At 45.8% G+C, this 14,095-nt stretch overlaps 1 protein-coding gene across 9 annotated transcripts in view; it reads left to right on the top strand.

Moving 5' to 3' along the window:
• LOC144671454 (homeobox protein Meis1-like) overlaps window positions 1-14,095 on the top strand; it is a 464,290-nt gene that overhangs the window by 137,113 nt on the left and 313,082 nt on the right. For all 9 annotated transcript variants that reach the window (XM_078533376.1, XM_078533369.1, XM_078533371.1 and 6 more), the window contains exon 6: window positions 8,179-8,328. In XM_078533376.1, coding sequence (XP_078389502.1) covers window positions 8,179-8,328 — 150 coding nt within the window. The remainder of the gene's footprint in view (window positions 1-8,178; window positions 8,329-14,095) is intronic.

The raw sequence follows: 14,095 nt of genomic DNA, 5'->3' as shown, positions 1-14,095 counted from the left end.
AATTGCCAAAATGAGATTTTAACCAATGTGTGGTAAAGTGAGGTACCCTGTCCCTTTAAGAGAATGCAAGTATACTGATCATGTGACAGCACTGACGAATCACTGTGCAGCGTGGGCAACTGGGAACTGTAAGTCTAGTTCTGGAGGTTTCTGAGTGAGCACATATGATCTGCCCTATGTCTCAATAAACCATCGCTGTTCATTCTTAGATATAAGCAAAATACTGCGGATGCTGGAAATCTGAAACAAAAACAAAAATAGCTGGAAAAACTCAGCAGGTCTGACAGCGTCTGCGGAGAGGAGCACAGTTAACGTTTCGAGTCCGTATGATGAAGAGTCATACGGACTCGAAACGTTAACTGTTTATTCTTACATCAGTCTCTCCCCATTATTGATTGCGAGCAGCAATTGATGAGAACATAGAAAGGCGCGTGGTTAGAGTTCGGTTGGCCAATGAACTCATTTACCCAAGACATAAAATCTATATTTTTAAAAAAAATAGACATAATTCCCTTCATTTAATTGATATGTTTAATTGTCCTGTCCCTCGACTCCCTCATTAAAGTTTTAATTTGAAGGCCGCAGCCTCTTCCTGGGCCCGGGGCCTGGGCTTTGGCTGATGTTTCTGTCCAAAGCTGTGAATCTATGAGCTGATTGGATTGCAGAGACTGCGTGTGTGAATTGCACCTAATCTCTCAGGGTTTTTCAGTACTTCTCAGTCAGGCATACAGGTGGGGAGGGTGGGGTACTTTGCCTTTATCTTCTAGCAATTTCTACTCACAAGATGTTTCAAAATTATTGGAAGAAAAGCCATACGGCTTTCAGAAGCTTTAGTGAGGGAAGATTAATATTGAGTGCGTTTGTATGTGTGTGGTAGGAAAAAGCTGACAGTGTTTTTATTACACACCTGTTGCAGGCTTTCTTTTGTGCTGTATAATCTGTAGAAAGTGAGAGAGAGAGAGAAAGAGAGAGATGGGTCAGGGAATGAGATAGGATGACTAAGACTGAAAGATTTGTTTTTATGTCGTACTTTTCATAGTCTCAGCACATTCTAAAGTATTTGAAGCTGACAAAGTACTTTCAAAGTGTTGTCACAGCTGTAACGGGGCATCCAAATTGCGCACAGCAAGATTCCGCAAACAGTGTTGTGCTAATGAGCAGATCATCAGTCTTTTAGTAATATTGGTTGAGGGATAACCATTGGTCAGGAGACTGGGGAGAACTCCTCTGGCCGTCTGTCGCAGATTCTTTTACATCATCCACCTGACGTGACAGATGGAGGCTTCGATTTAACATCTCATCCGAAAGATGGCTTTTCTGACAATGCAGCATTCCCTCAGTACTGCACTGTGTCGGCCTAGATTTTATGCTCGAGTCATTGGAGTGGAGCTTGTGCCCAGAACTTTGCCACTGAGGTGAGAGTTATACCACTAAGCTCTGGCTGATGGATAAAAAGATCTGAGAAAGGCAAGGGGAGAAAGATCGTGTATCTCTTTATGTTTTATTAAAATTCTTAGGGAAATGTTAAATTTTCACTCGGGTAACTATCTCACCTGTATTTTGTTGCTTTTGAGAAAAGGTAAACGTTAATGATTTACATTTGTGAGTCAGAGGTGCTAATTTACAACACATATCAGATTGGGAGAAAGGTCAGTGGTTTCTTTCCTCATTCTAATTTGATCTCTGAATTTTGAAAGCAAACAATCTTGCTTTGAAAGAACCAAATAAAGTGGAGTGGGAAGGGGAATGGAGTGCACCTGGTTTAGAGTGAACCATTTATACGAAGGCTAGCCTCTTCCTCTTGGGCTTAGGGGGGAGAAAAAAGTGGGAGTAGGATGAGTAGATGAAAAGTTACAGATATGGTGAGTAACAGCAGAGCAAGATGAAGAGGAGGATAGAGAGGTTGAGCAGGTAATTTAACATGAAGACAGCAAAGGTAGATAAGAGGGAACACGTACACCAGCTTACCATGTGTGATAAAGCAGAAGATCAAGTAGTAATATATGAAAAATTTTAGCTCTGCATCTGCTGCCTGTGAACCACTTTCAATTATAAGTTCCTATGTCAACAGTTACCATGGACTCTGACTATGTAAACTTGTCACACTATAATTACAGCCTCTAACCCGTTGAAGGGGCTTCAGCGCCACCATTGGTCAGAAGGTGTAATTGCAGCATGGCCTGCTTTGCATAGGTAATTGCAGAAACAAGTATTTATTATGTTAAAGTATGTGTAGGATGTTAAGATGGGGGGAGCCAAGTGCATCTATGCACCTGAGCCAGTTAAATGGCGTTTTTTGGAGTCTGCTTCAATTGAAGAATGCACAGGTGGCATAAGATAGAGGGGCAATGTGCAAGGAGACGCAATAAGTAATATGTTGCAGTATAATGGCCAAGGATATAATGTATATTGTATAATTGAGGGGGTGGTCTGATTAAGGTGTTTAAGGTAATTAAATGAGTTGCTTGGATAGGTAGGGTAGATAAAGAAAAAACTATTTCCTCTAATGGGGGGAGTGCAGCACAAGGGCATGTATATAACTTTACCAGCCAGCCTATCCAGATGTACGGCAATTAGGAACCCGCTCTCCCACAGAGGTTGGAGGTCAAAACCGGGATTCATTCTATTTTTGGTCAAACCGTGGTGAGGGGCTGACATCCTTATTACAGGATCCTGCCTGGCAAGAAAGGGGGAGGAGAGAAGGCAGTACTGTGGGATCTTTTAATTCCACTCGAGACAGGCCCTCAGTGTAACTTCTCTTCTGAAGTCAGCGCCCCTGGTGCTGTAGCACCCCCCTTAGCGCAGCTGTCAACCTGGATTGTGTGTTCCGGAGTGCGACTTGAACCCACTATCTTTTGACTTAAGAGGCTAAAGTGAGGTGCACTGGGCCACGGCTGATGCTGTTAGAATGCCTTCTACTGATCATCAAAAAGACACAAATTTTATCATCGTCGCCAACCAACTGCTGAGAATTAACTTCCAACTAACTGTGAGGGAAAAGGTAGACGGTAGCCATGTGTTGATCCAATAATGAATGTGAAACAAGTTACCTGTGGGTTGGGCAGTGTTTCAGTGTTTTAGTCTTTAGCTGCTGGAGAGCTGAGCCAAATTTCAATGCCCCTGGATTGGTCAACTTGAGATTCTTCAGACTACGTGCCAGAGTCAAAGAATATTACTGCCATTCGGCCCATCATACCTCTGCTGGCTCCCTGAAGGGGCTATTCAATTTGTCCCACTCCCTTGCTCTTTCCCCATAGTCTGACGATCTCGGTTTTCCCTTCAAGTATTTATTCAGTTCCCTTTTGAAAGCTCCTATTGAATCTGCTTCCACCACCCTTTCAGGCAGTGCTTTCCAGATCACAACAGCACGATGCCTCTTTTCTCTCCCTCAGACCACCTCTGGTTCCTTAGCCGATTACGTTGGCCAGGGGACACCAATTTAGACGGCACTGTGAGAGCAAATCCAATTTGAACATTACAGACCTTGATATAATATTGTAATCTTAACCCCCAGCTACCAAGCTAATGATCGCCCTCATTTATTATTATCCTGTGATCTTGAGTAAGTGCGCCAGTGGTTTAAATGCGGAGTTTTAAAGGATTAGACACATACTGTGCAATGCTTTATTCGTTATGTATGTATGTGCGTATATATATATCCCCAAAGCTTTTGACCCTATTCCCAATATCACTTCTGATTGACATTGAGCTCTCTCTCATTCTAACTTTTAACTCAACAGGAATTCACATTTAGATAAAAGCAAAATACTGCGGATGCTGGAAATCTGAAACAAAAACAGAAAATGCTGGAAAAACTCAGCAGGTCTGACAGCATCTGTGGAGAGAGAGAAACAGAGTTAATGTTTCGAGTCCATATGACCCTTCTTCAGAAGGGTCATACGGACTCGAAACGTTAACTCTGTTTCTCTCTCCATGGACGCTGTCAGACCTGCTGAGTTTTTCAAGCATTTGCCGTTCTTGTTTCAGGAATTTGCATTTGTTGCTCATATTACACAGGTAGGCGAGAGTATCAGTTTAACATGTGATCCAAAAAAACAGTTCCTCTGACAATGCAGCACCCTCCTTCATGCTGCAGTGAGGTGTTGACCTGGATAACAGGCTGACGTTCGTACTGCGGCTTTGAGCTTGGAGGTTGAGAGTGCTCCAGCTGAAGGAAGGTTAGAACGCCCGCCCATCTCCTGCCAAAGACCCAGTCTCTGTTGAAAGGGAAAGTTTTTCTGAGTGATCAGGGTTTGGTTCAATTTCAAATCCTATGAATCCTCATGGCCTGAAATTCCATGCTTGGCCAATTCGGCGAACCCGGGAAGCGGACGCGAAATGCGCTTCCGCCCGCGATGGGTCCCCCGAACGCAATTTCACGGAATTGACCGGCCAGCGTGAAACGGGCGCTGAGAAAGCCTCAGCGCTGCCGGGGAGGACAAACCAAGGTAGGACATACACAGTAAATGGCAGGGCACTGAGGAGTGCGGAAGAACAAAGGGATCTGGGAGTTCAAATACATAATTCCCTGAAAGTGGCGTCACAGGTAGACAGGGTTGTAAAGAAAGCTTTTGGCCTACTGGCCTTCATAAATCAAAGTATTGAGTATAGGAGTTGGGATGTTATGGTGAGGTTGTATAAGACATTGGTGAGGCCAACTTTGGAGTATTGTGTGCAGTTCTGGTCGCCTAACTACAGGAAGGATATCAGTAAGATTGAGAGAGTGCAGGGAAGATTTACTAGGATGTTGCCGGGTCTTAAAGAGTTGAGTTACAGGGAAAGATTAAACAGGTTAGGACTTTATTCCTTGGAGCGTAGAAGGATGAGGGGAGATTTGATAGAAGTTTACAAAATTATGAGGGGTATAGACAGAGTAAATGCGAGTAGGCTCTTTCCACTTAGATTAGGAGAGATAAACACAAGAGGACATGGCTTTAGGGTGAAAGGGGAAAGGTTTAGGGGGAACATTAGGGGGAACTTCTTCACTCAGAGAGTGGTGAGAGTGTGGAACGAGTTACCATCTGACGTGGTAAATGCGGGCTCACCCTTAAGTTTTAAGAATAAATTAGATAGATACATGGATGGGAGAGGTCTGGAGGGTTATGGACTGGGTGCAGGTCAATGGGACTAGCGGAATAATATTTCGGCACAGACTAGAAGGGCCGAATGGCCTGTTTTCTGAGCTGTAGTGTTCTATGGTTCTATGGTTCTATGGAGGGGCGCGGGAAGAGGGCGGGTGCTGACAAAAGGTGAGGGCGCGGGGTGGGGGGGCTTCTAGCGAGCTCCCTGAGGGCAGAAAGCTGCTGCGGAGCTGCCTCAGGGAGCTGCGGACCTGGACAGGTTAAACGGCAAGAAAAAGATGCACCAAACTGTGTCCGTGCAACACATTCGAGCACCTGACAGCAGAACTCCAAAAACATCAGTCCCTAGATATCTTTTTTTTATATATTATTTCACCCCAGACATTTCATCCTGCCCTTGGATGAAGGTTTTGTTAAAAAAACGGGTTACCCGCCTGCCTGTTTTGCCCGTGCAACTTGCGTGAAATCGCACGGGTAACGTACAATTGTGGACAGTAGGGTTTTTAATGGCCTTTAATTGACGGCGGGCCTGACCTCAATATTGCTCGCACACGCCCGACGTCATTTCGCGCAATTTCACGGGTGTGCGGGTTGGGCGCGTACTCGCCCGATCAACGTAAAATTCTGGCCATATTCTAGACAGATGCTGCATCGGAAACGGTGGCGTCGTCCCAGAGATTGTTCCTCGTGTAGATCCCTTTAACAAGCTGTAGGAGACCCAAGTCATGGAATTCCGATGACTGCCTGCCTGAGTAGACATCATTCTCGTCCCCGCATGGTGTTTGTGGGAGCTGGTCGGTTGTGGAGGTGGCAAAGGAAGCGGGATTGACAGGATTTCCAGTGGATACGATCATCCTGCGGGTGTTGCTTCCTCAAGTTTTGCACTGTTTGCGAAAAAGCGCCTTTCACTTCTGCTGGAATCGTTTCACTCCTCATCACTGCCTTCCAATCCCAGAAAGATGGAGAATTTCACTCGCAGAACGGAGAACACTTGGGGAGGTGTTGGGAGTAGTGGGGCTGGGAGGTGTTCGTTGTAGTTCGTTAGCTCTTGTTAAGTTATTCGTAGTATTAGGTAAGTATTTATTAACTACCAGAAACTAGGTACAGTAAAGGTTCAAATTAGGTACTGTCTCCATGCTTGTTTCTACACATGGCTCTGTCCAACATTACACTGACCCCCAAGGTGCGGGTCATATGTTCACTTGCATCACTTTGTGGGCGGTACTGTACCCGCGTTAACCCTTTATGTGCCAGGCCCTTATACTACAGGAGGGATGGGGCTGGTGGGGCTACAAAATGCAGCAAAGTGCTAGGAGTGCTGAATCTGGATCACTGGACTATCAATTCTTCATGCTTCCATTTCTGGCCTTTGTAGTGGAATAGTAATATAGTGGTGATGTTACTGGGTGAGTCATCCAGAGGCCTGCACTAATACCCCACAGACAAAAATTCAAACCCCACCAAGGAAACTTGGAATTTAAATTAATTATTAAATCTGGAATAAAATGCCAGTCTCATTAATAATCATGAAACGATCAGACTGTTGTAAAGACCCATCGGGTTCACTGATGTCCTTTAGGGAAGGAAATCTGCCATCCTTACCTGGTCTGGCCTACATGTGACTCCAGACCCACAGCAATGTGGTTGACCCTTAACTGCCCCCTGAAATGGCCGAGCAAACCATTCAAAACTGCTACAGAAAAAGAAGCCCTGTGGGTGTATGTACAGTACATAGAGTGCAGCAGTTCATGAACCTGGCTCACCATCAGCTTCTCAAGGGCAATTAGAGATGGGCAATAAATGCACAAAGAAATGTTTTTCAATAGACTGGCTTTGATTGAAGGGTCTGTCAATCGATTGATTTTAATTGGTGGCTCTGTCAATGGGTTGGTTTTGATTGGTGGCTCCGTCAATGGGTTGGTTTTGATTGGCGGCTCCATCAATAGTTTGGTTTTGATTGGTGGCTCTGTCAATGGGTTGATTTTGATTGGCGGCTCTGCCAATGGGTTGGTTTTGATTGGCGGCTCCATCAATGGGCTGGTTTTGATTGGCGGCTCTGCCAATGGGTTGGTTTTGATTGGCAGCTCCATCAATGGGTTGGTTTTGATTGGCGGCTCTGTCAATGGGTTGGTTTTGATTGGTGGCTCCATCAGTGTGTTTGTTTTGATTGATTGTGAATGATGTTTGCCTGTCATCTCCTAGAATCATAGAATGGTTACAGCACAGGAGAACATTTAGCCTGTGGTGTCCATGTCAGCTTCCTGAGGAGCAATTCAGCTAGTCCCGCTCCTCCGTCTTTCTCCCGTAGCCCTACAGATTTTTTCTCTTCTGCTAATTTCCAATTCCCTTTTGAAAGCCACGATTGAACCTGCCTCCACCACACTCTCGGGCAGCGCATTCCAGACTCTAACCACTCACTGTGTAGAAAGGGCTTTCCTAATGTCACCTTTGGCTCTTTTGTCAATCATTTTAAATCTGTGCCTCTTGTTCTTGATCCTTCAACTAATGGGAACGGTTTCTCCCTATCTCCTCTGCCCAGTCCCCTCATGATTTGGAACACCTCTATCGAATCTCCTCTCAGCCTTCTCTTCTCTCCAAAGGAGAGCAGCCCCAACTTCTCCAATCTATCCACGCAACTGAAGTTTCTCATCCCTGGAACCATTCTCATGAATCTTTTCTACACTCCCTCTAATGCCATCCCATCCTCCCTAAAGTGTGGCTATCCAGGATCAGAAGATATAGTATTCATATCTCAGGGTCCACACCCACCTTACTCTTGGTGAAGACTATTCGAAGGACTCACTGGGTCCATTTCTCACCTAACACCTTCTTGCCAAGAATTCCTGGTCTGAGTTGTTTAAAATGCTGTGGGGAGTGGTGAGAGGATTTCTGACATTAATTGTTTACATATGAAGACAAAGGGATTATGTGATGCCGCTTATAAACCCATTGAATTAGCCCGTAGCCACCGGTTTATCCATAGTGTTACCATGTCTCTGTGTAGTCACCATGTTCCCTGCAGCGTTACCATGTACTTGTAGTCTTATCCCCTTTGCTTCGCTGTAACCTTTACCCTTTCTGACTGGGTTCACCGCAGGTCCACGAATTGTGCGATAATTTCTGCCACCGGTACATCAGCTGCTTAAAGGGGAAGATGCCGATCGACCTAGTGATCGAAGAACGTGATGGGGGCTCAAAATCTGACCTGGAAGATTTCACGGGCTCCTGCACCAGCCTCTCCGATCAGGTAGGAAGCATTTATCCCGTCTGAGGAACAGTGACTAAAAGCCTTTTCAGACGGTACAGACCAAGAATTTGTGCAGGAGTCACCCAGGCCTAATCTGTTCATGGCACCCCTGACTGTATTAACTGTCCAGAGTTTGGCATTGTGTTTTCAAGTAATCTTTGCGATTCCGTTTTTAAAAAAGAAAATGAAGTATTTATTGACTGTATAAGCAAAGGTGGTGGATTATAACTGCATTGTCATTTTTCTGCATTGGTACAATGACCTAGAGATTAAAGTGTTGGATCAATGTGTGCCAATTCATTCTTTTGAATACCATCACTCTTCAAATATAATGGAAGCTTCAGCGCACGCAGAGAGAAATGTTGGCCCAACTCATTACATATTGCGTATAATTACCGCCAAGCACAATTTCAAGGCCAGTCTTGTTTCTTTGGCTTTGGGTGCGAGCATGGACTGTAGGTACTGTAGAACATACAAGTTAGAAGCAGGAGCCTGCACCACCATTCAACAAGATCATGGCTGACCTGACTGTGACCTCAACTCCACTGATACTCTTTCACCCCCTTGTTAGTTGCGGGTCTACCTACCTGGGTGTTGCTGAGCAAAGAGACATGTCAAAGCTTTTTGTCTTGTACTCTTCAGGGCACTTCGCAAGAATACCAATATAAGGGGGAAAAAAAACAACAATTTATACTGCATGTGAAGAGATTGGTTGATTGCCTCAAATCCAGTCCAGATTGACAGAATGAGTTTTCCCCCCTGAAGGGTCCTATACGCAATGAGTTTGGGAAGATCACAGTCCAGTTCTACATGGGCAAGGCCCAACTGTGCGTCATTCATCATAACTTGGCCTAAGATGGCATTACATCGTCAACCATATCCTACCAGCATATAGCTGGTGTGGGTGAAGGAAAGGTCACACTGCTATTTCATCAAGGCTGTGGTTCAGGCGTATTGTTGGAGCAGGGTAGAGCATTAGATTCTTTGAGTTGATATTTACAGACGGAGTACCTCCCTCCTTGGGAGCACCCATCAGTAAATTGTAGGTAGCAGGCCATTGATTTTCCAATTTGGATGCTGAAAGGATGTTTCCCCTTGTGGGAGAGACCAGAACTAGGGGGCACAGTTTAAAAATAAGGGGTCCTCCCATTTAAGATGGAGATGAGGAGAATTTTTTTCTCTAAGGGTTATGAGTCTTTGGAACATTTTTTCCCAGGGAGCAGTGGAGGCAGGGCCAGGGAATATTTTCAAGGCGGAGGTAGATAGGTTCATTCACTGACTTATTCCTCAGGGCAATGCCTTGACCAATCAGGGTCAAGCTGCCTGGTTTAAATTTCAAACAATGCTTGACAATTAACTGTCTGTCACCATCACTGATTCATCCTCCATGGCAACGCCTCAATAAAACAGAGTCCACTTGCCAACCAGTCAACCAATCTCTTCACATACAGTATAAATTGTTGTTTTTTTTCCCCCTTACATTGATATCCTTGCGAAGTTTCCTGTAGAGTACAAGTCGAAAAACTTTGACATACCTTTTTGTTCAGCAATATTCGGGTAGATGGACCCTTGACTGACAAGGGAGTCAAAGAGTATAATTGGAAGTCACAATCAGATCAGCCATGACCTTGTTGAATGATGGAACAGGGTCGAGGGGCCGAATGGCCTACTCCTGCTCCTAACTCGTATGTTCATAATACACGTACGCCGTGACTGTGAGCCACTTGTCGTGGGCTTGGACTGGGAAGTTTTACTCCTTCGTTGGTATCTCTTCTGCATATTGTCATGCCTGACCTTGAGATGTCTAACTTAGCAGTTACAGGTTGGCTTTAGTGGAGCATTGGAGTCATATCGAGGGTCTTGGTAACCTGGAATAGAGTGTTGACTGCTTTTCAGTAGGACTTCATAGCCAGTTGTTGATATTGGACTGCCATTGGAGGATGGTGGGGGCAGGGGAGGAAGGGGGGGTGGGTGGTGGGGCTATAGTGCCAGAGCCTTGTACTCCAACTGGAAGGGTAGGTAAAAGGTTGACCTGAGTAACAGTGAAACAAAATCAAAATACTGCGGATGCTGGAAATCTGAAATAAAATCAGAAGATGCTAGAAAAGCTCAGATGCTGCCAGACCTGCTGAGCCTTTCCAGTGTTTTCTGGCTTTACCTCGCCCCTCCAACAGGACTGACCTTCTAGTCTTCCCAGGTATTACTGTGCCCCTGTCTTCATAACTATCAGCTCTGCGATAGAGAGAAGGTGCGTTTGGTGTCCTTCATGGCTTCGGGGTTCCCCAAGGTGACTTACAGCAGTGTCGTCACTGCTGCAGCGTCGCAAACACGGCAGCCCATTTGCGCACAGCAAGATCCCACAAGCAGCAATGAAATGAAGGAGCTGCTTTAGCGATGTTTGAGGGATAAATCTTGGAGGGGATACTGGGGAGAACCCGCCTGCTCTTCTTTGAATATTCCCACGGGGATTTGTTCGGAGACAGACAGGGCCTCGGCCTAACGTCGGATCCGTCAGGGGTTGTTTTTTTTTATCAGGTTTGGCTTGGGCTTTCACCATCTCCCCTTTCAAAATGACGGGTGAGCCACTTTCTTTCTCTCCCCCCTCCCTTTTCGTCGTGGTGCCTCAGCCAGAGCTCACTGGGCCTCACACGGGTGCACAGAGAGAGAGAGAGAGAGAGTAGGAATCCTGCCATATCCACATTCCCGCCTCCCCATTGGAACACGCAGTTAACTTGTCCCGTATCACTGCCAGTCCCAGGGATGGTAAAACTATTACCTACAAACCTCATTTGTTATAGTTCAGGTCAGACAAAAGGCGCACTGTTGTCTGAAACTGGGAGAGCATCCAACATATCGCTTTCCCCCTCCCTTTAGAATTTGAAAGTTAAGGTAATTATCCTTTGGCTGGTCTGTGCGTGCTTTGATAGTTTAGCATGAGAATCAACGTTGTCGCTAGCATCGAGACGGGGCCCCCTTCGGTTGGAGTTAGAGTTCAATTATTTGCTCCCTGAGTGGGGCAGTTGTTGAGGGAACTGCTTGGGATGGGATATAGAGCAGGATTTCCCGGATACTCGCTGCCTATGCCCCTGGATGAGGAATAACCATTTGGATGAGGACTCCTGGCGCCGTGGTAACCTAACCTCATGCCGCTCAGCCACTATCAGGAAAGGAGGGAAGAAAGTCACAAGTGAAATTGGAAATTCGTCCTTGGGAATGAACCTAATCATTGTTGGGGGTACCAGAGTTCATCCCGTTTCCTCCTGGGTGCCGGGGAGTGACACTGACGGCATTTCTTTCTTTATATGAGGCTCCGCTGTTGACATGGAGTCTCCCTAGTCGGGGGCACCGGCCACAGTAACCGGCCTGTGATCTTTCCTGTCCGACTTGCAGCCTTGCTGTCCTTCCACAGCTCGATTTGACGCCAAAACATGGGCCTAAGTGCAGGCTGTGTTTTAATATGATACTGGTTTTAAAAAAAAAAGGCCCCAGGCTGAATTTTCTCACGTCACCCACTCTAGTGTTCAGTGGTTTAATTGTTCTACGTTTGATTGTTTAGTCTGGATTGCTAATCCTTGTACACTTGCTTGATTGCTTATGCCTGTAGGTGGAGCTAGAGAGTTAAGTATGACACTAGATTAGGAATGTCCTGGAAAGGACCTGGGACTTAGAAAAGGCCAAGTGTGTTGGAAATCCTGTAAGTTCTGAGACATTTTAAAGTATTGTAAATAAAAATGTAGAACCAGCGCCATCATTGCATTGTTCTGAGATACTTCAGTCCTCTAAGCTGTGTAGCAACCCGGCACAAACATTGTAAGCATTGTGCACTCTGGGTGCATGTGGTGGGGCAGGGAGGAGAGGAGAGGTCCTGGGACCCCGGCCTTGAAGGCTTCTCAAAAGGAATTTCAGTGGCTGGGGGTAATCTTAATATTGGATGACGATGTAGAAGGGGTGAGGTAGAATTATCCGTCTGTTATACCCCGCTCTGGATTTCACTTTCCATTGAAAGGAAAAGTCAGAGGGGAAGTATAGGAGGTTGTTACCGTTGCTACCTAGTCTATTGCGGGTCTGTTTGGATGCAGATAAAAGACTCTCGGAGCTATTCAAAGAGCAACAGAGTTTTCCCAGTGTTCTGGCCAATCCCTCCTTCAATTTGCACCACTAAAAACAAATTAGCTGGTCATTTTGTCTCATGGTGCTTTGTGAGACCTTTGCTTGTGTAAAGCAGCTGTTTGTTTTCCTATATAACGTCAGTCGCTGCGCATTCAAATGAGTTCTTGTTTGTGAGGCACCCTCGATGCATTCCTGAAAGAAAAGCGTTATATAAATACGTTTCTTCTCCACTTAATCATCACAGCGCTTTCCAAATTCAGGGAGACTTTGCAAAGTGAACCGGTATAAGAAATGGACACCGCATCCCGATTGCTGTTGCTCACATGAAAGGCTGGAGTTTTGGTGACTTTCCAGTAATTTTTTTTTTTGCCATGAGCCCTCTCCATGGGAGGCATCAGTACCAACAAGACCTGGGCACTGGGCTCCAGCCAGGAGATTGGGAACTGAATCCAGTCTCCATTGATATCCGTATTCGGAGTTCCTGTGCTGAGGACGAGGTGGACACCCACAGGCTCTCCGCAGTCTTTTGGTAAATCTTCCCTCAGCTATACCAACAGGGAAATGGGAGCCATGCTCTGGCACCTGGGCGCACAGCACAAATTGGACAAAGTCTTGTGAGACTTAGTCTCTGGCCATTCTTTGCTCAGTTTAGTTTCTGTGCTGATTAAGTCTCATTTTCTTCCCTCTCTCTCTCAACCAGCCACTCTCTAGTGGCCAGTCTTCACCTGTGAGAATGGAAAATGAATGGCACTAGACTATTGACTGGTAGGCCTTGCCACCAAGCCTCATCTCGCCCACCTCCCAAAGTATAGATGTTAAACGCCCTACAGTAGCCAATGTATAATGGCCTGCAGCGGGTATTCTCTGGAGTTTAAAGGGTGAGAGGCGATCTCATTGAAACCTACAAAATTCTGAAGGGGCTTAATAGGGTGGACGCTGAGAGATTGTTTCCCGCTGGTCGGGGAATCTAGAACACGGGGGCACAGTCTCAGGATAAGGGGCCGATCATTTCGGAACTGAGATGAGGAGAAATTTCTTCACTCAGAGGGTTATGAATCTTTGGAATTCTCTACCCTAGAGGGTTGTGGATGCTTCATTGTTGAACACATTTAAGGCTGGGACAGACAGATTTTTGGTCTCTCAGGGAGCTAAGGGATATGGGGAGCAGGCGGGAAAATGGAGTTGAAGCCCAAGATCAGCCGTGATCGTGTTGAATGGCGGAGCAGGGTCGATGGGCCGAGTGGTCTCCTCCTGCTCCTATTTCTTATGTTCTCATGTTCTCCCCTTCCCACCTCACCCCACCTCACCTCACCTCACCTCACCAATTCAATGGCACTGAGGCTAATTGTAGTGAGCTCCCCACTGGACCCCAGAACTGATGAAACTCGAGGCCTTGAGTTTGCTCAATGGAGCATGCATCAGCTGAGCCACCAGGGGCGCTATATGCCCTTATCTAACCCTAACAGTTAACCACGTTTACTTTTGTTTGTTCTCCTAGTGAAGGTGATTCTGCCCTAGGTCATAACACTTCCTGTGTAGCGGGAATGACAATGTGAAGCTAACTCATAATCCAAAATGACAGTCAACCATTGTAGTGTACCAATTATGGCTGCACATAATGATGTAACTAATCTGGGCCAGAATGGAATGACTTGGT

The sequence above is a fragment of the Cetorhinus maximus genome, chromosome 32 (assembly GCF_964194155.1).
Source record: "Cetorhinus maximus chromosome 32, sCetMax3.hap1.1, whole genome shotgun sequence".
Taxonomy (NCBI): Eukaryota; Metazoa; Chordata; class Chondrichthyes; order Lamniformes; family Cetorhinidae; genus Cetorhinus; species Cetorhinus maximus.
Note: the sequence above shows the minus strand (reverse complement) of the source record. Positions and strands in the feature narration are given on the sequence as shown.